Raw genomic sequence first — 23,980 nt, forward strand, 5'->3', positions numbered from 1 at the left:
TCATGCAAACACCAACTGTGGTTTACGTTCTCTGACACTGCAGATGTGTGTGCAAGTTGTGTTTGCGTGAGAGTGTGTGTGTATGTGTGTCTACTGCTGACAAAGACCTTAATGGCCAAAAGCTATAATTGTGTGAATCTCGAATCTTTTTGTTGTGGCTATCATGACTCTGCATCTCCGCTATATGATGAGTAGCAACTTTACTTCTCTCACATAGAACAGAGTAAGGTATTCAACCACAAAAATCTTTTTTGCACATGTGTGTTGAAGAGAGGGAAATAAAAAGTGTCTGAACATAGTTAAGTAATAATCGTTTTATGTACATAAAAAAGTCATGTAAATGATCAGCACATTGCTACAATTTTTCCAGAGGAAATGTACTACAATTGTCAGTCAGACCGATTCCATTTCATAATAAGAGGTCGCAATTACATTCAGCATGTAAATTCTAAGTATCTATCCATGTACAACAAGCCTCACTGGATACAGAAAAATATATAAGCCTGGCTTTTGCAGTTTGAAAATTCTTTTGGGTAGTCTTTTGTCATGAATTCTGCAAATATTCCCAAAAACTAGTAATATTCTCTTCCATACTGTTTCTGATACATTTTCTGTGTTCTGATACATTTCATTGATATTTCTCAATTTCTAAACACACACATGTGCACACACATACACACACACAGAGAGAGAGAGAGAGAGAGAGAGAGAGAGAGAGAGAGAGAGAGAGAGAGAGAGAGAGAGCTTGAGGGGTAAATACATAGAGTGCACTAAAAATTCAAAACTTGAGTATCACACACTTGTAACTTCATCATACACATAAATTATTCCTCAGCTATTAATAAAAATGGTAAATAATAATGTTTTTATTATTAATTTTTAATTTTTATTTCCTTGAGGGCACTTTGTGAACAAATGATTTATAGAACAAGGGCAACCACAGCTAAAGTAACTATACAAAATTGATTGACCATTATTACAGTATGACATAGGTTTTTACATACAGTTGTTAAAACATTTAAAACACGAAACTGAATAAAAAGTCTAATAGTCTGCAATAACTGAATTTGCTGTAGTCAATTAGAGATTCATACTATTTTTAACTGTTTTCATAACTTCTAAATTGTGCCTTCTGGTGTATAACTGTACAGATATTTTTATAAATTAATACCTTGAAGTTTTCTAAGATATTTTGAAAGTTCTGAATGAATAGATTTAAGCAGAGAATATTATGCATCTAGTTAGGAAACTGGGTGTGGATTACTTACACCCCACAAAGTGGGAGTCACCAATAAACTCCAACAAATACAGTTATTGTGGGCTACTGGACTTTTCATTCCGTTTTATATTTTAAATGTTTTTAACACCATATGTAAACACCTGTGTTACTCTGCATGAATGGTCAATCAGTTATGTAGTTGGTGAAACATAAGGCACATCCAGTAATTTTCTAGATATTTATGAGAGACATTATGCTGATTCCTACATTCCAGCTTCCTCAGCACACAGTACCTCCCATAGATGCACTGCTTTTCATTTTATATCTTTCTAATCATAAAGCTTTTTGCCTTTGTTAGTGGGACTGAAATACGTAGAACTGTGTATTTTTGCAGGAGTCTACCACAATTTTTTCTTTAGCAAAGCGCAGATATGCTAACTCCGATTAAGTTACTGCTTGCCTGGCTGCCCTCCACTGCTGCAGCCAGACACCAACCAGACTGGCCCTCCACTAGACTGACTCACCCATCTTGCAGCGACATTCCCCCGGCCGCTTGCAGTAGCCCTGCAGTGGGTCGCAGCCCTTGCGGCAGATGGGCACGTCGCACACGTCGCCCGTCCAGCCCGGCTGGCAGCTCAGCTCCCCAGAGTCACTGCACGTGTAGTGGCTGTGCTCGCTCTGGCTCGCTGGAACCTCGCATGCCTGCCGAACCGACACAGCAATCACTTGTGGTGCACACAGAAAATTCATAAAGTTACACTAGAAGATACAAAGAGAAACCAGATGAGCATCTCAGGGGAAGATGATTTGTGGAACAAAACTTCAACTTTTCCACAACTGCCCCAATATCTCACATATTAGTTCCTTCCTGAGGGAGGAAGGAGTGAAAGGTTGTGAAAGATTAGAATGAAATGGCAGGTCACTCAGTCTTCCCAGTGAGATATAAAGTTGATTTTAAGAACAACCACAACTGAGGATCATATTGATGAGACAGAGAAATCTGCTCCAGTTGTAAATGACATTTTAATAACTCAATTATTTTGGAGAGTGTTGCTCCATCGTTGGGTGCTATGTATCACACAGTACATCAAGTCAGGGGAAGGGGGGAAGGCCAGTTAATAGTCGTACATATAACCCACATATATACAACATAAAGATGTGCCAGAGCTGCCAGAGAAGCAAGTATCAGGTGAGATGTTCCTAGAACTATGGAGACAGGAATCAGTTCTCCCTCATATCCTCATATCCTTCTGCTCCCCTGGCCTTAACATGGAATAACATGAAATACCTCCAAAACTTTTTTAATGTTATTATGAAATATTTTATTTGTTTACTTAATTATTCCCTCAGTTCTCATATATCAACCTCATCCTCTCCACTACCCCCACCCTTCTTGCTCTATGTTTTCTCCCATCTTCTTTTCAGGTTTTAGTCACACTGATCATTTGACCTCTAATTTCTCTTCCTCTATCCACTTCTTGTTCGTCAATCTATCCTTATTTCACCTTAGGGCTGAAGCTGGCACAGCGCTTATCAGTGTACTATCTTAGGTCAACAAGTCCTGCCATAATACATCACAACAACCATTTGAAAGTATTGTGAAGTTTCATGAAAATTATTCAGAAATACATACAAATGCCACACCAGAAAATGCTGTGATTTGCCCTTCACAGCTTCATGATTTAAAGCATGCTGTAACGAGGAGTAAGTGAACATTATATATTCAGCCAGATGTGTAACTTTATTGTTCTTAACAAATTCTTATGGTGGCTCAAGACCCAAGTGCATCCAACGTAGGTGAAATTGGGAAATACTACAGGCCACAGGCTAGAGATGCAGAAGATTTGGAGGAGTGGATGACTGGGAGAAGTCTATCAAAGCTGCATCATATTACATTAGATTAGATCAGACACACTGTTTGTTTTGCACATTCATACTGGGGAGATCTTCAAGGGCAGTGGTAGTCACTATTTTCTACCTACTGCCCACTGTTGTAGCTCTGTTAGTAGTGAAATTTTTTAGCCGCCCAAGAATTCCACAGTAATAATGATTTATAAATTAGGGAATTAACTTTACTTAATGAAATATAGAGTGCAGAATTACAGCAGATTAAAGCAGTTAATTAAAATTACTTAGCAAATACTTTATGTCAAAACTTTATGAAAATGCAATGAAAATGTGAAATGTGTGGTTTCTTTTTCTTCCCCCCCCCCCCCCCCCCCAAAAAATCACTACTGCCTACTGCCTACCATGGAAGCAGGAACTCCTACTAGTGGGTGACAGGGACCAGGTTGACTACCGCTGCTCAAGGCTATGGAGCATGTCAGAAAACCAAAATACATAATACATTTACACAGGGACTCTGTGTTACCTCTGTTAACCCTAAGCAAGATGATTTTCAAGGATGTAGAACAAGTACACTGATCAGTCAGCACATTATGATTGACCTACTATTGATATAAGCACATCCAGATGATTGCAGTGTCATCTGGTGAGGCACGATTGCTAGTCAGACACAAGTATAGTGCATGTAGTATTAGTGCACATCCTGCCTATGAGTAGAACGGGTAAGGCACACAATCTATCTGAGTCTGACCAAGAGCACAAGCTTTTCAGAAACTGCAAGGCTGTTGAGTGTTCAAGGGGTGCTGTGGTGAGTCAGATGTCATAGGGTTGGGCAGCCACCCCTCATTACAGATGTTGGATTTAGTAACCAGGGCAGAATGGTAAAACAGGAAAGGTCACAAACTGTGGTGGAACTAACAACATACTTTAATGCTGGGCAGAGTACAAGTGTATGTGAACACACAGCACACTGAACACTCCTAGCGATAGGTGTCTCTGCAGCCAACAACCCGTGCATGTGCCAATGTTAATACCACAACGTCGGCAACAATGACTGAAATGGGCACACGACCATTGGCACTGTATGTTGGTGCAGTGGCAGAGCATTGCATGGCCTGATGAATCCTGATGCCTTCTTCATCATGCCAACGGGAGGGTGAGAATCCATCATCTTCCAGGGGAACACCTCCTTGCCATCTGTACTGCAGGACAGAGACAAGCTGGTGACAGATCCATTACACTCTGGTGAACAAACATGTGGGCATCCGTGGGTCCATTGGAGCTCATGAAAGGTGCCATGATGGTCAAGAAATATTGTAGACTGGTTGCAGACCATGTACAACCTTTCATAATGATCATGTTTCCTGATGGTAGTGCATTTTAGCAAGATACTGCACCCTGTCACAAGGCCAGGAGTGGGGTGGAGTGGTCTGGGGAAGACAGTGCTGAGTTCCAATTGATGTGCTGGCCCCCCAACTCATCAGATCTGAAACAAATCAAACACATGTGAGATTTGATTGACCATGACGTCAGAGCTCATTGCGCCCCTCCATGGAATTTATGAGAATTATGTGATTTATTGATGTGTTTGCATTTCCTGAGAATAAAACTCAGTGTTTTCCAGTAATAGCACTGTTTTAAGTTCAAGATTATATAGAATATAAAGTTACAGTTCTACACTAAGTTCGCATTTCAGTGAAGACTGATTGCACAATACATGGCTATTTCCTATTGATTCTCTTTGTTTCCTTTAAGACAGAGATGACATGAACCATTTCACTGGATTTTCTGTGACAATTTACCGGTACTTCCATTACTGACAGTGAATGAGTGGCTGTAAGAGGGAAAAAAACCTCTGTGTTAATAGTTTTCGGCAACAATTCTGGATCGAATGAACCTCATCCAGATTGAATATCTCAGAATTTTCCAATTGTATAGTCATGCTTTGGGAAACATTGCCACAGGAGCAATTAGATCTTCTGAAGGTGAAATTGCTTCCTTCCAAGACTATGTCTACGATTTTATCAAATTATGATAATTGGTAATATAAAAAAAAAGCTTTATAGGCTGGCATTGTTTATTAGGAACTTTTATATGTGCTTCTGTGTCAACCTGCTCTAAGAATATTTTGGAAGGATGAATTCAATATCACCACAGCAATTAGGCTAATTGTAATAATCTGCTTCGTTCTAACTATGGTCTGTCCTTACAGCAGCATGGCTCAAACTGTAGCCTTTGTTTCATAACAAAAAATATCAGTTGGTGGCTATGAATTGGTAAATCGGCTAACTGCTTGGAGCTTAATTTGAAAACAAAGCAGAAAAATACAGAGAAATTACTGGAGATGCATGTTGGAGATCTGGTTACTTTTGATGCAGCAGTATGAAAAATTTCATCTCAACACAAAGGGGAAATAGAAGAGGGCTATTTAATAAAGAATGATCATAATTTTTTATGATCATAATTTATCACACTAGAATTTAGTCTTATGATTATTATTATTAGCTTGATGTGTAACAAACACACCACACTAGTTTCACTGTTGCTATACCTGATTCGCCCCTGTGAGAGGTGAGTATACTGAGACATTGAGCTATTGCAACAATGAAGATGATGTTTGATGAACAACGTGCAGGTTTGAAATTCTGCTTTCATCTCAGCAAATCTTCAGTTAAAGCCTATGCAATGATTCAGGCCTGTGGACAGTCTGTTCTTCCCTATAGCACAGCTCAAAGATTGTATAAATAGTTTAAAGAGGTGAGACAGTTTCAAAGAAGGTGGACTCAGAACTCCAGTTACTGCTCTAATGGAAGAAAACTTCAACACCGCTGCTGTCATAGTGAGAGAAAATCGATGAATAGCCTTACAAACACTATCTGAAATATTGAAAATTTCATTAGGTGCCACTGACAAGTTGGAGAAAGAAAATTTACATGTGAGACACATGTGTGCATGGTTGGTTCAAGATAACTGATTTCCAAACAAAAAGACACTTATATGAATGCTGTTGAAGTTGATGGTAGAGGAATATCTGGGGTTTCTTTCAAAGTTAATCACTGTTGCTGCTTGCCCACCTTATTTTGATCCTAACAGCAAACATCAAAGCTCAGTGTCGAAATCTCCTTCGGCATCAAGCCACAAAAAAGCAAAAGTGGTTGCTTCTTCTGGAAAAGCTAGACAGTCATCTCTTTTTGATATTCATGGAATCACTTATCAGCTTGTTCTATCTGCACACACATCAGTGACTCGACAATGCTACAGGGATGTTCTGAAAACTTTGCAAGTCCATATCAGGTGCAAAAGACCACATATCTGTGAAACAGGCTGGATGCTACACCAAGATAATGTGTAGCTGCATCTTGAAAATGTTGTTACTTGAATATCTTGCAAAAATCAATGTCCATCTCTGACAATGCCTATAGCCTGAGTTTAGCCCCATGTGACTTTTTCCTATTCCCTAACCTGAAGAAACACCATCGTGGAAAACATTTCCCATCATCAGAACCAGTAATGAAGGCTGTGGAGGTGATTCTGAAGGACCTATCCTATTAAAAGATGGTTTCCAGTTTGTCTCTTTGGATTATCAGAGAAGCTGGAACAAGTGGATCACATCCAAAGAAGACTGTTTTGAGAAGAACCATCAAAATTATGAGGATGAGTAAAGGTATATTGTCAAAATAATTATGATAATTCTTTATTGAGTGGTCATTATACATACAGTATCTGTATTTTGACAAAGTGGTTGGAAATTCAAAATTCTATGGCATGGAACTGAAACAAATCTGAAGCTACCAGAACTGCAGTTCTACAGACCTACCAAAGAAATATATCACAAAGGGGCAGAAGCAAACCAATATGGATTACTTTTTATAGCTCTCCTCTGAAGGAGAAAGAAATTATTTGAAGTTTGTTGTCCTGGTGAAAAATTGTATGGCTACATATATTCACAGGCTATTCTGCCAACCACTGTGAAGTGCCAGACAGAATGTACTTCACATTGTACCTGTTCCAATCCACAATGAAGCGAGGAATGAATGGCTGGTTAGAAAGATATACAATAGACCTCCCCTTGTTTTTCCCCTAGTTTGTGCACGATATGAGTTTATACATAATATGCACCAAAATACTAAGCAGAGACTTGTCGATTAGCTAATGCAGGTTTTCTAAATCTGCATTTCAGCTATAGTTCTCTATGATGAAAGAATCATTACAGATGGAAAATGCATTAAATATGGTGCAAGTGCAAACATATGGCTACACAACAGATCAGCCTGTTACCAAAGCCTTTATTTGGATCTGACATTTGTTGGCTTGGCTAACTGACAACCAAATTATCACCCAGATCTCAGGCTATGCTGCAGATCAGCCTGTCAACATAATCAAGATTTTATGGAGGTTCCAATATCACTCTCTAGCCACCTATGTGTGCAATTTAATTAGTCAAATTTCATCTTCACAGTCACATGGGAAGTGACATGTAGAATGCTGTAGCATGTTCATAGACTGCTCACTTAATACTGGTTCCTGCAACTCTGAATCTAGACTTTCACATGACCTAGGCAGCATCTATCGTCAAGTGTCTTAAAATACAGATTCTTCAGCTTTTTCTAGATTTTTTCAGGAAAGGGCATCTGATGCCCTCAGTGTGTATGCCTGAGGGCCTCATTCAACATGTTATTCCAGCAGCCACTGAGGGAACAGGGTGCGGATTGTGGCGCACATTGGAACAAATGATGCCTGATGTCTGGGCTCTGAGTCATTCTTGCATCATTCCAGCATTTGGCAGAGAAGGTTGAGGGGACCAGCATTGTGCATGGAATGTCAACGATGCTCCGAATTTGCAGCATTGTCCCCAGAACTGATCATGAACTTCTGGTTCTGAATTCAGTGGAAGGACCTAACCAGAGACTTCAAAAGTTCTGCGACAAGCTAGGCTGTGATTTCCTGGACTTGTGCCATACGGTTGAGTACTGTAGGGTCCCCCTAAATGGTCAGGTGTGCATTATACATCTGAAGCTGCTACTCAGGTAGCTGACTGTGTGTGGGGTGCACACAAGGATTTTTTAGATCAGACAGTTCTCCATCCAACCCAGATAACGACAGCTGTAGGAAACCCTGAAGTATCAGTGTAAGATCCAAAGAAATGCTTCCCACAGGGAGAGAGTATAAAAATCCTAATGGTAAACTGCTAAAGCATTCATAACAAAGTGGCAGAGTTTGAAACACTCACAAAAAGCAGTGAAGCTCTCATGTTGTTGTTGTGGTCTTCAGTCCTGAGACTGGTTTGATGCAGCTCTCCATGCTACTCTATCCTGTGCAAGCTTTTTCATCTCCCAGTACCTACTGCAACCTACATCCTTCTGAATCTGCTTAGTGTATTCATCTCTTGGTCTCCCTCTACGATTTTTACCCTCCACGTTGCCCTCCAATACTAAATTGGTGATCCCTTGATGTCTCAGAACATGTCCTACCAACCGATCCCTTCTTCTGGTCAAGTTGTGCCACAAACTTCTCTTCTCCCCAATCCTATTCAATACTTCCTCATTAGTTATGTGATCTACCCATCTAATCTTCAGCATTCTTCTGTAGCACCACATTTCGAAAGCTTCTATTCTCTTCTTGTCCAAACTATTTATCGTCCATGTTTCACTTCCATACATGGCTACACTCCATACGAATACTTTAAGAAATGACTTCCTGACACTTAAATCTATACTGGATGTTAACAAATTTCTCTTCTTCAGAAACGCTTTCCTTGCCATTGCCAGCCTACATTTTATATCCTCTCTACTTCGACCATCATCAGTTATTTTGCTCCCCAAATAGCAAAACTCCTTTACTACTTTAAGTGCCTCATTTCCTAATCTAATTCCCTCAGCATCACCCGACTTAATTAGACTACATTCCATTATCCTTGTTTTGCTTTTGTTGATGTTCATCTTATATCCTCCTTTCAAGACACTGTCCATTCCATTCAACTGCTCTTCCAAGTCCTTTGCTGTCTCTGACAGAATTACAATGTCATCGGCGAACCTCAAAGTTTTTATTTCTTCTCCATGAATTTTAATACCTACTCCGAATTTTTCTTTTGTTTCCTTTACTGCTTGCTCAATATACAGATTGAACAACATCAGGGAGAGGCTACAACCCTGTCTTACTCCCTTCCCAACCACTGCTTCCCTTTCATGTCCCTCGACTCTTATAACTGCCATCTGGTTTCTGTACAAATTGTAAATAGCCTTTCGCTCCCTGTATTTTACCCCTGCCACCTTTAGAATTTGAAAGAGAGTATTCCAGTCAACATTGTCAAAAGCTTTCTCTAAGTCTACAAATGCTAGAAACGTAGGTTTGCCTTTCCTTAATCTTTCTTCTAAGATAAGTCGTAAGGTCAGTATTGCCTCACGTGTTCCAGTGTTTCTACGGAATCCAAACTGATCTTCCCCGAGGTTGGCTTCTACTCGTTTTTCCATTCGTTTGTAAAGAATTCGTGTTAGTATTTTGCAGCTGTGACTTATTAAGCTGACAGTTCGGTAATTTTCACATCTGTCAACACCTGCTTTCTTTGGGATTGGAATTATTATATTCTTCTTGAAGTCTGAGGGTATTTCGCCTGTTTCATACATCTTGCTCACCAGATGGTAGAGTTTTGTCAGGACTGGCTCTCCCACGGCCGTCAGTAGTTCCAATGGAATATTGTCTACTCCGGGGGCCTTGTTTCGACTCAGGTCTTTCAGTGCTCTGTCAAACTCTTCACGCAGTATCATATTTCCCATTTCATCTTCATCTACATCCTCTTCCATTTCCATAATATTGTCCTCAAGTACATCGCCCTTGTATAGACCCTCTATATACTCCTTCCACCTTTCTGCTTTCCCTTCTTTGCTTAGAACTGGGTTTCCATCTGAGGTCTTGATATTCGTACAAGTCGTTCTCTTATCTCCAAAGGTCTCTTTAATTTTCCTGTAGGCGGTATCTATCTTACCCCTAGTGAGATAGGCCTCTACATCCTTACATTTGTCCTCTAGCCATCCCTGCTTAGCCATTTTGCACTTCCTGTCGATCTCATTTTTGAGACGTTTGTATTCCTTTTTGCCTGTTTCACTTACTGCATTTTTATATTTTCTCCTTTCATCAATTAAATTCAATATTTCTTCTGTTACCCAAGGATTTCTATTAGCCCTCGTCTTTTTACCTACTTGATCCTCTGCTGCCTTCACTACTTCATCCCTCAAAGCTACCCATTCTTCTTCTACTGTATTTATTTCCCCCATTCCTGTCAATTGCTCCCTTATGCTCTCCCTGAATCTCTGTACAACCTCTGGTTCTTTTAGTTTATCCAGGTCCCATCTCCTTAAATTCCCACCTTTTTGCAGTTTCTTCAGTTTTAATCTACAGGTCATAACCAATAGATTGTGGTCAGAGTCCACATCTGCCCCTGGAAATGTCTTACAATTTAAAACCTGGTTCCTAAATCTCTGTCTTACCATTATATAATCTATCTGATTCCTTTTAGTATCGCCAGGGTTCTTCCATGTATACAACCTTCTTTCATGATTCTTAAACCAAGTGTTAGTTATGATTATGTTGTGCTCTGTGCAAAATTCGACCAGGCGGCTTCCTCTTTCATTTCTGTCCCCCAATCCATATTCACCTACTATGTTTCCTTCTCTCCCTTTTCCTACATTCGAATTCCAGTCACCCATGACTATTAAATTTTCGTCTCCCTTCACAATCTGAATAATTTCTTTTATTTCATCATACATTTCTTCAATTTCTTCGTCATCTGCAGAGCTAGTTGGCATATAAACTTGTACTACTGTAGTAGGCGTGGGCTTCGTATCTATCTTGGCCACAATAATGCGTTCACTATGCTGTTTGTAGTAGCTTACCCGCATTCCTATTTTCCTACTCATTATTAAACCTACTCCTGCATTACCCCTATTTGATTTTGTGTTTATAACCCTGTAGTCACCTGACCAGAAGTCTTGTTCCTCCTGCCACCGAACTTCACTCTCATAATACTAGATATTGAAAGCTGGTTGGAACCTGAAACTGATAGCAGTGAAATTTTTGGTGGAAATTGGAGTGTATATCAAAGGGGAAATGGAGGTGGTGTATTTTTGGCAGTACACAAGACACTCAAATCTACCAAGATAGAAACTGATGCTGCATGTGAGATCATTTGGGCATAAAATGGTAATTGGATCCTTCTACTGCCCACCAGACTCACCTGATGTAACTGAAAACTTTACAGGAAACCTCAGTTCACTTCTACATAAGTTCCCCAGTCATACTGTAATCATTGGTGGAGATTTTAATCACCAAACGATCAGTTGGGAAAATTACAGTTTGGTTAGTGGTGGGCGTGATAAGACATCCTGTGAAACTTTACAAAATGCTGTTTCTGAAAACTACCTAGAATAAATAATGAGGAACCCCATCCACGGTGGCAATATATTGGATCTAATGACAACAAACAGACCTCACCTCTTTGAGGGTGTCCACACCAAAAATTGTATCAGTAACCATGATGTGGATGTGGCAACAATGATTACCAAAGTACTAAGGACAACTAAAGCAAGCCAAAAAATATATATATGTTCTGTAAACATAATAGAAAGAAACATTCCACATGGGAAAAATACATTAAAAAAAGATGCTGTGACTTACCAAACGGGAAAGCGCTGGTAGATAGACACAATAAAAAACACACAAACACACACACAAATACCAAGCTTTGCCTCTGTACTTCCGCCTCGACTGACACCTCTGCTCAAACTCTTTGCCTTTACATATATCTGCTTGTGTCTGTATATGTGCAGATGGATATGTGTGTGCGTGCGAGTGTATACCTGCCCCTTTATCCCTCTAAGGTAAGTCTTTCCGCTCCCGGGATTGGAATGACTCCTTACCCTCTCCCTTAAAACCCACATCCTTTCGTCTTTCCCTCTCCTTCCCTCTATCCTGATGAAGCAACCATGGGTTGCAAAAGCTTGATATTTGTGTGTGTGTTTGTGTGTTTTTTATTGTGTCTATCTACCAGCGCTTTCCTGTTTGGTAAGTCACAGCATCTTTTTTTAATATATATGTTCTGTAAACTAGATAAAAAATCAGCAGTGCCATATCTCAATTAGGAACTTGAAACTTTCAGCACAGGGCAGTAACATGCAGAGTATCTCTGGCTCAAGTTTAAAAGAACAGTTGACCTGCACTGAATAGACGCGTACAAAGTAGAACAGTTCATAATGAGAGGGAATTTCCATGGTATACAGTCACCATAAAGAAACTTCTAAGGAAACAGAGATTACAGTGTAAGAGGTGTAAAACAAAGCATAAGACTATAGATAGATAGATGCTCAATGAAATGCATTTGGTGGTCAAGAGAGCAATGTATTATGCCTTTTATGACAACCATAGCAGACTATTGTCAAGTGATCTTTCACAGAGCCCTAAGAAATTCTGGTCATATGTAAAGGCTATTAGTGGCTCCAAAGTTAGGTTCCAGAGTGTAGTGAACGAGACAGGAACTGAAATTGAGGGTAGCAAAGCAAATGCTGAAATGTTTAACTCCATTTTAAAATGTTACTTTACAAAGGAAAAACCAGGAGAATTGTCCCAGTTTAATCCTCGTACCACTGACAAGATGAATGAAACAAGTATTAGTTCCCATGGTGTTGAGAAACAGCTGAAATTGTTATATTTGAACAAAACTCCAAGCCCCGATGGAGTCTCTGTTAGATTCTATACTGAATCTGCAGCTGAGTTAGCCCCTCTTCTAACTATAATTTATCGTGGATCCCAAAAACAAAAAACTGTGCCCAGTTCTTGGAAAAAGGCACAGGTCACACCTATCTACAAGAAGGGTAGCAGAAGTTATCCACAAAACTACCACCCAGTATCCTTGACATTGATTTGTTATAGAATCTTAGAACATATTCTGTGCTCAAACACAATGAGGCATCTTGAACAGAATGACCTCCACAATGCGACAAGCATGGATTTCGAAAACATCGATCATTTGAAACCCAACTTCCACTTTTCTCACATGATGTACTGAAAGCTTTGGATCAAGGCAATCAGATATATGAAGTATTTCTCGATTTCCGAAAAGTATTTGACTCAGTACCACACCTACACTTACTGTCAAAAATACAATCATATGGGTATCAAATGAAATTTGTGACTGGAGTGAGAAGTGGTTGGTAGGGAGGATGGAGCATGTTATCTTAGATGGAGAGTCATTGTCAGATGCAGAATGAACTTTGGATGTGCCCCAGGGAAGTGTGCTGGGATCCTTACTGCTCATGTTGTAGATTAATGAATTTTCAGACAATATTAACAGTAACCTTAGACTTTTTGCAAAAGATGCAATTACCTATAATGAAATACTATCTGGAAGAAGTTGCATAACCTTTCAGTCAGATCTTCATAAGATTTCAAAGCAGTGCAGAGATTGGCAGCTTGTTGTAAATGTCAGAAATGTAAAATTTTACACTTCAACAAAATGAAAAAACATAGTGTCCTATGACTATATGAGTCAGTACTGGAATCAGCCAACTCATACACATACTTGGGTGTAACACTTTGTGGGGATATGAAATGGAATGGAATGATCACATATTCATGAGTAAAGCAGGTGGTAGACTTTGGTTTACTGGTAGGATATTGGGGAAGTGCAATCAGTCTACAAAGGAGATTACTTACAAATCACTTATGTGACCAGTTCTAGAATATTGCTCGAGTGTGTGGAACCCATACCTGATACGACTAACAGGGGATACTGAATGTATATATGGGAGGGGAGCATGAATGGTCACGGGTTTGTCTAATCCATGGGAGAGTGGTACAGAGATAAGGAACTGAACTTGAAGACTCTTTATGATAGTTGTAAACTATCCAGAGAAAGTCTGTTAACAAAGTTTCAAGAATTGGCTTTAAATGATGACTCTAGAAATATACTACAATCCCCAACACATCATTCACATAGGGATTGTCAGGATAAAATTATAATAATTACTGCACACACAGAGGCATTCAAATAATCATTCTTTCTGCTTTCCATTATGACTGGAACAGGAAGAATTCCTAATAACTGGTACAGTGGGACATACCCTCTGTCATGCACCTCATAGTGGTTTGCAGAGTATAGATGTAGATGTAGATGCTCTCCTCTTGGTGAAACAAACCACTGATCAACCACAGAGATCTTCTTCATGTATGTTTAGCATCCCCTTGTGGTCCTACTTGGTATGGGTCCCACAACTTTAGCAATATTAAAAGTGACTGTGGTGATTTTATCAAAATGTGTTAAATTAATTGTATTTAGCTTATGGAAAATCCAGGATGGGATGTAACAATATTATGAAAAGGAAAGTTGCTACTCACCATATAATGGAGATGATGAGTCGCAGATGGGCACAACAAAGTTACTGTCACAAAGTTTTCAGCCAGTAAGGCCTTTGTCAAAGACACACACACACACACACACACACACACACACACACTGACACACACAAACGCAACTCACACACACATGACTGCAGTTTCAGGCAATTGAAGCCACACTCCATCTGTGACTCAGCACCTTCGTTATATGGTGAATAGCAACTATCACATTTAGACACATTTCTAGGTTATTTCAGATTTATTTTCAATGTGGCTGCTCAAACTTGGAAAAAAAATCCCTGAGAATTCCAAATGTAAGGAGGAAGGTGATGTCAAGGAGCTCCTGTTAAATTAATAGAAATTAATGGTAAGAGGAGGTGAGGAGGCAGCATACCACAATAATAAGTTCTCTTTCCTCTCAGTTGCGCTATATTCTAACCATAAGTAATAATTTAACTGCAGTTTTTGTAAACACTGATAATTTAACACACATAATTAACACACTCTGAATTATTAAGTATTATAAAATTTGTGAATTATGAAATTCAATAAAATTCAATTTCAATGATATGTTAAAAACGCAGTCACCAGAGATTTTATGATATGCCTGAAAGTCCTTGATTTTTCCTGGTAAAATGTAATACCCCGAGAATTACAGGTTTTCCAGAAGAATCACTATCCTGATTTTATCTTCTTATTTCTGTCTGCATTATGGTTACTTGATAGGGCACAAACAAATGTATGGACTAAATCTTTGCGCTGGTGGTGACGGTCATGGACGTCCGCAGACATTTGTTCGGGTGGGGGGAGAGGGAGGGTGCTCAAAAACTAAAATTGCCATTTTTTATACAAATCAGCTGGTCATTTTCGAGACGTGACAGGTCATATTAAGTAAATTTTACAGGTGACAACAAACGTATTATATCCCAAAGAACTGATGGCTATCCACTCACTTTTAGAGGCGTGTGAGAGTTCTGTGCTGTATCTTTACTCCAGATTCGAGGGTGGGGCGTCGTTGAGTACGAGGGTGGAGCGTCGTTAAGTAGCTGATCTTGCATCCCCCCTCCCCCCGCGGGATTGCTATAAACTGTTAGCTTAACAATGCACTACAAAATCGCTACGAGAGCAGTGAAGCCTGCTTGGTAAATTCAAACAGAATCCTTGCCAATAAACAAAAACTAAACGAACCTGTAAATCATAACAAGTGTAAGCACCGTAGTTGAGTTCTATTAATTCAGATGTGAGATCTTACTTGAGGAACTGTGAAAACAAGTCATCGAAACGGAAAATGATGAAATGAAGGCTTATATACTAAACTGTACCTTACAACATTCCTTCGCTGAGGAATAGTTCATCATAGTTCACAGCTTTGAACGTCGCACTGGAAGGACAGTGATGTCAGTCCTACTAAGCATTTAGAACAGTACCCTTAAGCACCCGCACATCTGATTTGCTAGAAGCTTCAACACTCCACACGCGTCTTTATTAGGGGAGCATTGTTGTGATGCCGCCAACAATGCCATGACGTGGCAGCTAACCAGTTCTTAGCACCGACCAGCAACTATTTGCGAGGGCTGGTTCTTCTGAATGCGTACAAACAAATCAAAGAAAACATTGTTTTCGTGCACAGCATTTCATGTTTCTCAAAATACTCGTCGTTAAATTGATACACTATTTGATCAAAATTATCCGGACACCTTTTAGTGGACGCTAATATAATGTGAGTCCATCCTTCGCCTTTATGACGGTTTGAACTCTGCTGGCGACGCTTTTAATGAGGTGTCTGAGTGTCTGTGGAGGAATGACAGTCTATTCTCCCTCAAGAACCGAATGCAGAGAAGGTTGGAATCCGGAGCGATATTCTAATTTAACCCAAATGAGTTCCATTGGGTTCAGGTAGGGACTCTGGGTAGGCGAGTCCATTTCAGGAATGTTGTCCACAAACGTTTGCCTCACAGGTGCTCCGATGCTGATAAAAACAATCATCATCTCCGAACCGTTCCTCTGCTGTACGGAGTACACAATGTTGCAGAAAAGCATACACTTGAGGTGCGACGTAAGAGCGATGGCACACACGATCATTCGGTATATAGAAAGCCCACTCAGACAGATCTTTACTTGCAAGCCGCTAGTTGCCATCATCCGGCACAAACGATGGGTGTTTTGAAGACATTGGTTCACCGAGCCCACGTTATCTCTGACACCGATAGTTTGAAAATGGAGCTGGAGCACCAGCAGACTGTATTTCTGAAGAATAGGTACTCGTCCCAGCACGTGGAGAGAGCGCTGCAGAACTGTAAACGACGGAACAAAGAAGAAGAAGAGGCTATTAAAACAACTGCCTATTTACCACATATTGGTAATATTTCAGCCCAAATAGGCAGAATACTAAGAAAATATAAAGTGAAAGCAATCTTTTCTCCCTCCTGCAGAAATTTCGTCGCTGTTGGGATCTGCCAAAGACGACCTAGAGCTGCGCAAGGCAGGTGTTTACAGGATTCCGTGCGAATGCGGTAAGTCTTATATAGGGCGTACGACGCGTACTGTGCAGGATCGCATTGTGGAACATCAGCGGCATACTCGCCTTCTTCAGCCTTGTAAGTCTGCCATCGCCGAACACTGTATTTCCACCGCTCATGCCATGAATTACGAGGGCTATCCACAAAGTACATTACGTTTTGGAATTAAAAATAAATAAAGTATTGGAAATTTTTTGTATTATATACAGATGAAAGCCACACTTAAATACTACTTTTCTACATAGTTGCCATTTAAATTAGGCACTTATCGTAGCGATGGACGAGCTTGGAAATTCCTTCGTCGTAAAATTCGGCCGCCTGCGCCTTCAACCACGTGGTTAATCAGTAACCCGGTAGAAATACGATTTTTGTGGATTTCCTGGAAAGAGGCACTACAATAAACTCTCAAAGGTATTGCCAAACTCTGCACAACCTCAGAAGAGCAATACAAAACAAGCGCAGGGGAAAGTTGGGTTCAAAGATCTTGCTGATTCACGACAACGCCCGGGCCCACATGGCAAATGCCACTCGTGAAGTTCTGGGATCTTTTAAGTGGGAGTTGTTTCCTCATCCGCCGTACAGTCCCGACCTGGCACCGAGCTACTTCCATTTATTCTCAGCAATGAAGAAGTGGTTGGCTATGCAGTGTTTTGATGACGACGCACAGCTTCAAGAAGAGGTAACCACGTTGTTGAAGGCGCAGGCGGCCGAATTTTACGACGAAGGAATTTCCAAGCTCGTCCATCGCTACGATAAGTGCTTTAATTTAAATGGCAATTATATAGAAAAGTGGTATTTAAGTGTGGCTTTCATCTGTATATAATAAAAAAAATTCCAATACTTTATTTATTCTTAATTCCAAAACGTAATGTACTTTGTGGATAGCCTTCGTACAATGAGACAAAAATTGTGGTCCATACATCTAACTTTTGGAGTTCTATTATTAATGAATCCGTGGAAATACGGCTGTCTGACAGTGAGTCTCTTATTAATCGTGACGGCGGCTACCAATTGAATTCGGCATGGAATCCCATTGTCGAAAAACTTCGTGTTCTCCGTAGCCGGCGTTGGTTTGTGATGGAACCGCAGGAACACAATCGAATTAATATCGATGCGGCGAGTTTTCACTACGGAGGGCGCGCGGCACTGCAGAATCCAACGCGCTCAATTAGCGCATGCGCAACAAGTGAATCCACCGCACATGTGTCGGAGGGGCCTTAAATACCAGAGCTCAGAGAGTTCTCACCAGTATCACCTGAAGACGGCCAGAAGACTCTGCGGCGAAATATCGTGGCAGGAATTTGCAAACATCCGGCAGTTCGCCCGAAATTTTGTGGAACATGTTCATACACTTCCTTAACCAGGAGAAATATATGCCTATGACTACTAGTTTATAATTCATTGTGGGCATTCCCCATGTAATAAACATGAGTAAGTATATTTATTCCGCCCATGAACCATGGACCTTGTCGTTGGTGGGGGGGCTTGCGTGCCTCAGCAATATAGATAGCCGTACCGTAGGTGCAACCACAACGGAGGGGTATCTGTTGAGAGGCCAGACAAACGTGGTTCCTGAAGAGGGGCAGCAGCCTTTTCAGTAGTTGCAGGGGCAACAGTCTGGGTGATTGACTGATCTGGCCTTGTAACACTACCCAAAACGGCCTTGTTGTGCTGGTGCTGCGAACGGCTGAAAGCAAGGGGAAACTACAGCCGTAATTTTTCCCGAGGCCATGCAGCTTTACTGTATGGTTGAATGGAGAGCTGCATCAAATCAGCCTCTGAAGACCACAACAGCAACATCCAGGAGACCTGACTCTAGCCTCGAGAAACATACCGTAACACCACCTCCTCCTTACTTCAACATTGGCAATACACACGATGGAAGATAATGATTTTTCGTCATACCGAAAGCCTTCCATCCTTACCACAGGGTATAGCAGGATTCATCACTCCAAATCAATCGTTACCAGTGGCATCGCAGTTTACACTGCCTCAAAGTCCACCCCTGGCAGCTGAGTGGTCAGTGCGACAGAATGTCAATCTTAAGGACCCGGGTTCGATTCCCGGCTGGGTCGGAGATTTTCTCCGCTCGGGGACTGGGTGTTGTGATATCCTAACCATCATCATTTCATCCCCGTCGACGTGCAAGTCGCCGAAGTGGCGTCAAATCGAAAGAGTTGGACCCGGCGAACAGTCTACCCGTGGGAGACCCTAGTCACACCACCTCAACCGTTGTTTGCCATTGACTACAGAAATATGTCAAAATACTAACACGAATTCTTTACAGACGAATGGAAAAACTGGTAGAAGCCGACCTCGGGGAAGATCAGTTTGGATTGCGTAGGAATGTTGGAACACGTGAGGCAATACTGACCCTACGACTTATCTTAGAAAATATATTAAGAAAAGGCAAACGTACGTTTCTAGCATTTGTAGACTTAGAGAAAGCTTTTCACAATGTTAACTGGAATACTCTCTTTCAAATTCTGAAGGTAGCACGGGTAAAATACAGTGAGTGGAAGGCTATTTACAATTTGTACAGAAACCACATGGCAGTTATAAGAGTCGAGGGACATGAAAGGGAGGCAGTGGTTGGGAAGGGAGTGAGAGAGAGTTGTAGCCTATCCCCGATTTTATTCAGTCTGTATACTGAGCAAGCAGTAAAGGAAACAAAAGAAAAATTCGGAGTAGGAATTAAAATCCATGGAGAAGAAATTAAAACTTTGAGGTTCGCCGATGACATTGTAATTCTGTCAGAGACAGCAAAGGACCTGGAAGAGTAGATGAACGGAATGGACAGTGTCTTGAAAGGAGGATATAAAATGAACAACAACAAAAGCCAAACGAGGATAATGCAATGTAGTCGAATTAAATCAGGTGATGCTGAGGGTATTAGATTAGGAAATGAGAGGCTTAAAGTAGTAAATGAGTTTTGCTATTTGGGGAGTAAAATAACTGATGATGGTCGAAGTAGAGAGGATATAAAATGTCGACTGGCAATGGCAAGAAAAGCGTTTCTGAAGAAGAGAAATTTGTTAACATCGAGTATAGATTTAAGTGTCAGGAAGTCGTTTCTGAAAGTATCTGTATGGAATGTAGCCATGTATGGAAATGAAACGTGGACGATAAATAGTTTGGACAAAAAGGGAATAGAAGCTTTCGAAATGTGGTGCCACAGAAGAATGCTGAAGATTACATGGGTACATCACATAACTAATGAGGAGGTATTGAATAGAATTGGGGAAGGAGAAATTTGTGGCACAACTTGACTAGAAGAAGGGATCGGTTGGTAGGACATATCCTGAGGCATCTTAAGGGATCACCAATTTAGTATTGGAGGGCAGCGGAGAGGGTAAGGATCGTAGAGATGAATACACTAAACAGATTCAGAAGGATGTAGGTTGTAGTTGGTACTGGGAGATGAAGAAGCTTGCACAGGATAGAGTAGCGCGGAGAGCTGCAGCAAACCAGTCTCTGGACTGAAGACCACAACAAACAGAAATGTGGAACTTGTAAGGTGCTGCTCAACATTGTAACTCCCTACGCACAGTCATTGTGATACCTGGACTACTGGGAGGAGTTTGGAACCCACGAGTCATCCTTCCGCGGATATCAAAAAAGTTTTACAGTCACCCTTCGCAATGGTCGACGGGCCCTGTCTGTCAGTACACGAGGTCTGCCTGGGCTCGGCTCACCTCTGGTTTTTCTCTCGCGTTTCCGCTGAACGATCTAATTGCCAGCAGTCGACTCGGGCTGTTGTAGAACTGTTGAAGTCCCTTTGTCACTCAGGTGAGATACAATGACTAGTCCACATTCGTAGCTATTGACCTCTCCTGACCTACACATTCTGTCCAACCCTGGTATCTGAGTGGTCAGCGAGACGGAATGCATACCTAATGGCCCGGGTCGATTCCCGGCAGGGTCGGAGACTTTCTCCGCTCAGGGACTGGGTGTTGTGTTGTCCTAACCATCATCATTTCATCCCCATCGACGCGGAAGTCGCCGAAGTAGTGTCAACTCGAAAGGCTTGCACCAGGCGACCGGTCTACCCGACGGGAGTCCCTAACCACACGGCATTTCCATTTAACTACACATTCTGTTGTTACTGCTTGTCTGCTGACAACATACTGTCGCAAATCGGATTGGGTATTTCACCCTATTGTATCTGAAGGATCAGGAAATGCATCCTCCGCGTTCTGACTGCTGTAGGGATTTGTGAAGAGATGGCTTAGTGTGTGCCGAACGGCTGAACTCTCTGGGTCGGATTCATGTGTCGTTTGTGTGTTCTATATTGTTTGTCGAAAGTCCATGTGTCGTATCAGCGAGTGAGTGCGAAATGGAATAGTTGGAATTTTTCATAGAAATTGGTGGCTCTGGTTTGGATGACTTGTGATCTTTTGCATGTTAAGGTCACGATGTGCTCAGCACGTAACGAGGTGCGTCCGTTATGATCGTGGGATTCGGGTTAGCAAACTCTAGATCTTTTTGAGGTGTATATTAGAAGCCATCTTCCAAACTTCCGACGCATAGATGACGTCTGGGAGAATAACGGTCTTGTAGGGGAGTTTAACGCTAGTCGTGAGATCGTCGCCTTTCAGGAAAGGAGAAAGTTGTAGGTTTCTGGCTTTACCTTTAATACATGCGTTAGTAATGTGGTGGAAAGAGTTCATTGAACGTCTCTATGAGGGGGAAGATTTATCTGGTGCGATAAAAAAGAAACAGAAGTCAATTTAGAAGGGGTAGGGGATCCAGTACTAGAATCAGAACTTAGGAGAGCTTTGGAGGACATAAGATCAAATAAGGCAGAAGCGATCGATAATATTCCATCAGAGTTTCTAAAATCATTGGGGGAAGTGGCAGCAAATCGACTCTTCACGTTGGTGTGTAGAATGCATGAGTCTGGCAATATACCGTGTGACATTCGGAAAAATATCATCCACACAATTCCGCGAGAGCTGACAAGTGCGAGAATTATCGCACAATCGGCTTAACAACTCATGCATCCAAATTGCTGACAAGAATAATACACAGAAGAATGGAAAAGAAAATTGAGGATGTGTTAAATGACGAGCAATTTAGCTTCAGAAAAGATAAAGGCACCAAAGACGCAATTCTGACGTCACGGTTGATAATGGAAGCAAGACTAAAGAAAAATCAAGACACGTTCATAGGATTTGTCGACCTTGAAAAAGCGTTCGACAGCGTAAAATGGTGCAAGATCTTCGAAATTCTGAGAAAAATAGGGATAAGCTATAGGAAGAGACGAGTAACATACAATATGTACAAGAGCCAAAAGGGAATAATGAGAGTGGATGACCAAGAACGAAGTGCTCAGATTAAAAAGGGTGCAAGAACAGGGACGTAGTCTTTCGCCCCTACTGTTCAATCTGTACATCTAATAAGCAATGATAGAAATAAAAGGGAGATTCATGAGTGGAATCAAAATCCAAGGTAGAAAGATATCAATGATACGATTCGCTGATGACATCGCTATCCTGAGTGAAAGTGAAGAAGAATTACATGATTTGCTGAATGGAATGAATAGTCTAACAAGTACAGAATATCAATTGAGAGGAAATCCAAGAAAGACGAAAGAAATGAGAATTAGCAGAAATGGGAACATCAGGATTGATGGTCACTAAGTAGATGAAGTTAAGGAATTCTGCTACTTCGGCAGCAAAATAACCAATGACGGACGGAACAAGGCGGACATCAAAAGCAGACTAGCGTTGGCAAAAAGGGTATTCCTGGCCAAGAGAAGTGTACTAGTATCAAACATAGGCCTTAATTTGAGGAAGGAATTTCTGAGAATATAGGTTTGGAGCACAGCATTGTATGGTAGTGAAACATGGACTGCGGGATAACTGGAATGGAAGATGGTTCAAATGGCTCTGAGCACTATGGGACTTAACGTCTATGGTGTTCAGCCCCCTAGAACTTAGAACTACTTAAACCTAACTAACACACAACACCCAGTCATCTCGAGGCAGAGAAAATCCCTGACCCCGCCGGGAATCGAACCCGGGAACCCGTGGAATGGAAGAGAATTAATCATTTGAGATGTGGTGCTACAGACGGATGTTGAAAATTAGGTGGACTGATAAGGTAAGGAATGAGGAGTTACGTGGAGAATCGGAGAGGAAAGGAATGTATGGAAAATACTGACAAGAAGGGACAGTATAATAGGACATCTGTTAAGACATCGGGGACTGACTTCCATGGTATTATAGGGAGCTGCAGAGGCAAAAACTGTTGAGGAATACAGATATTTGAATACATCCAGCAGATAATTGAGGACGTAGGTTGGAAATGGTGGTGGTGGTGGTTAGTGTTTAACGTCCCGTCGAGAACGAGGTCATTAGAGACGGAGCGCAAGCTCGGGGTAGGGAAGGATTGGGAAGGAAATCGGCCGTGCCCTTTCAAAGGCACCATCCCGGCATTTGCCTGAAACGATTTAGGGAAATCACGGAAAACCTAAATCAGGATGGCCGGAGACGGGATTGAACCGTCGTCCTCCCGAATGCGAGGTTGGAAATGCTTCTCTGAGATGAAGAGGTTGCTCAGGAGAGAAATACTTGGTGGGCCGCATCAACGCAGAAAACTGATGACTCAAAAAAAGAAAAAAGTAATGTGGGATTACGTAGTTAATTTACTATCAATTACAAGGCCTAAATATTTTACCGTATTCATCCAAGGGACGTCTGTGCCGTTTAGTTTAAACAGCAGTGTGGTGGACGAATATTATTACTTGGCATTTGGTGTGATTAATTTTGATTTCCCAAAGCACGCACCACCGAGCAATTTGCTAAAAGCTGTCCTTGAAGTATCATCGTGATATAATTAAAGTTTGTGTTGCACCTGTATATTGCTGTTTAATCACCGTGCATTGCAATTTCATCTCCTTGGTATTTAGGCCGGTATTGCACTATCATATTTCTTTGTCAAAGTTGATATATCAAATATTTATGTAAAAGAAATTTAATGCTGTAATAGGGAACTTTGTCAAATATCG

General features: G+C 41.1%; 1 protein-coding gene across 1 annotated transcript in view; it reads right to left on the minus strand.

The window, feature by feature from the left end:
- LOC124717275 (delta-like protein 1) overlaps positions 1–23,980 on the minus strand; it is a 93,496-nt gene that overhangs the window by 30,553 nt on the left and 38,963 nt on the right. The window contains exon 2 of the mRNA XM_047244089.1: positions 1,744–1,921. Within this exon, the coding sequence (XP_047100045.1) occupies positions 1,744–1,921 (178 nt within the window). The remainder of the gene's footprint in view (positions 1–1,743; positions 1,922–23,980) is intronic.

Source organism: Schistocerca piceifrons, chromosome 9 (genome assembly GCF_021461385.2).
Source record: "Schistocerca piceifrons isolate TAMUIC-IGC-003096 chromosome 9, iqSchPice1.1, whole genome shotgun sequence".
In the NCBI taxonomy this organism is placed as follows: domain Eukaryota; kingdom Metazoa; phylum Arthropoda; class Insecta; order Orthoptera; family Acrididae; genus Schistocerca; species Schistocerca piceifrons.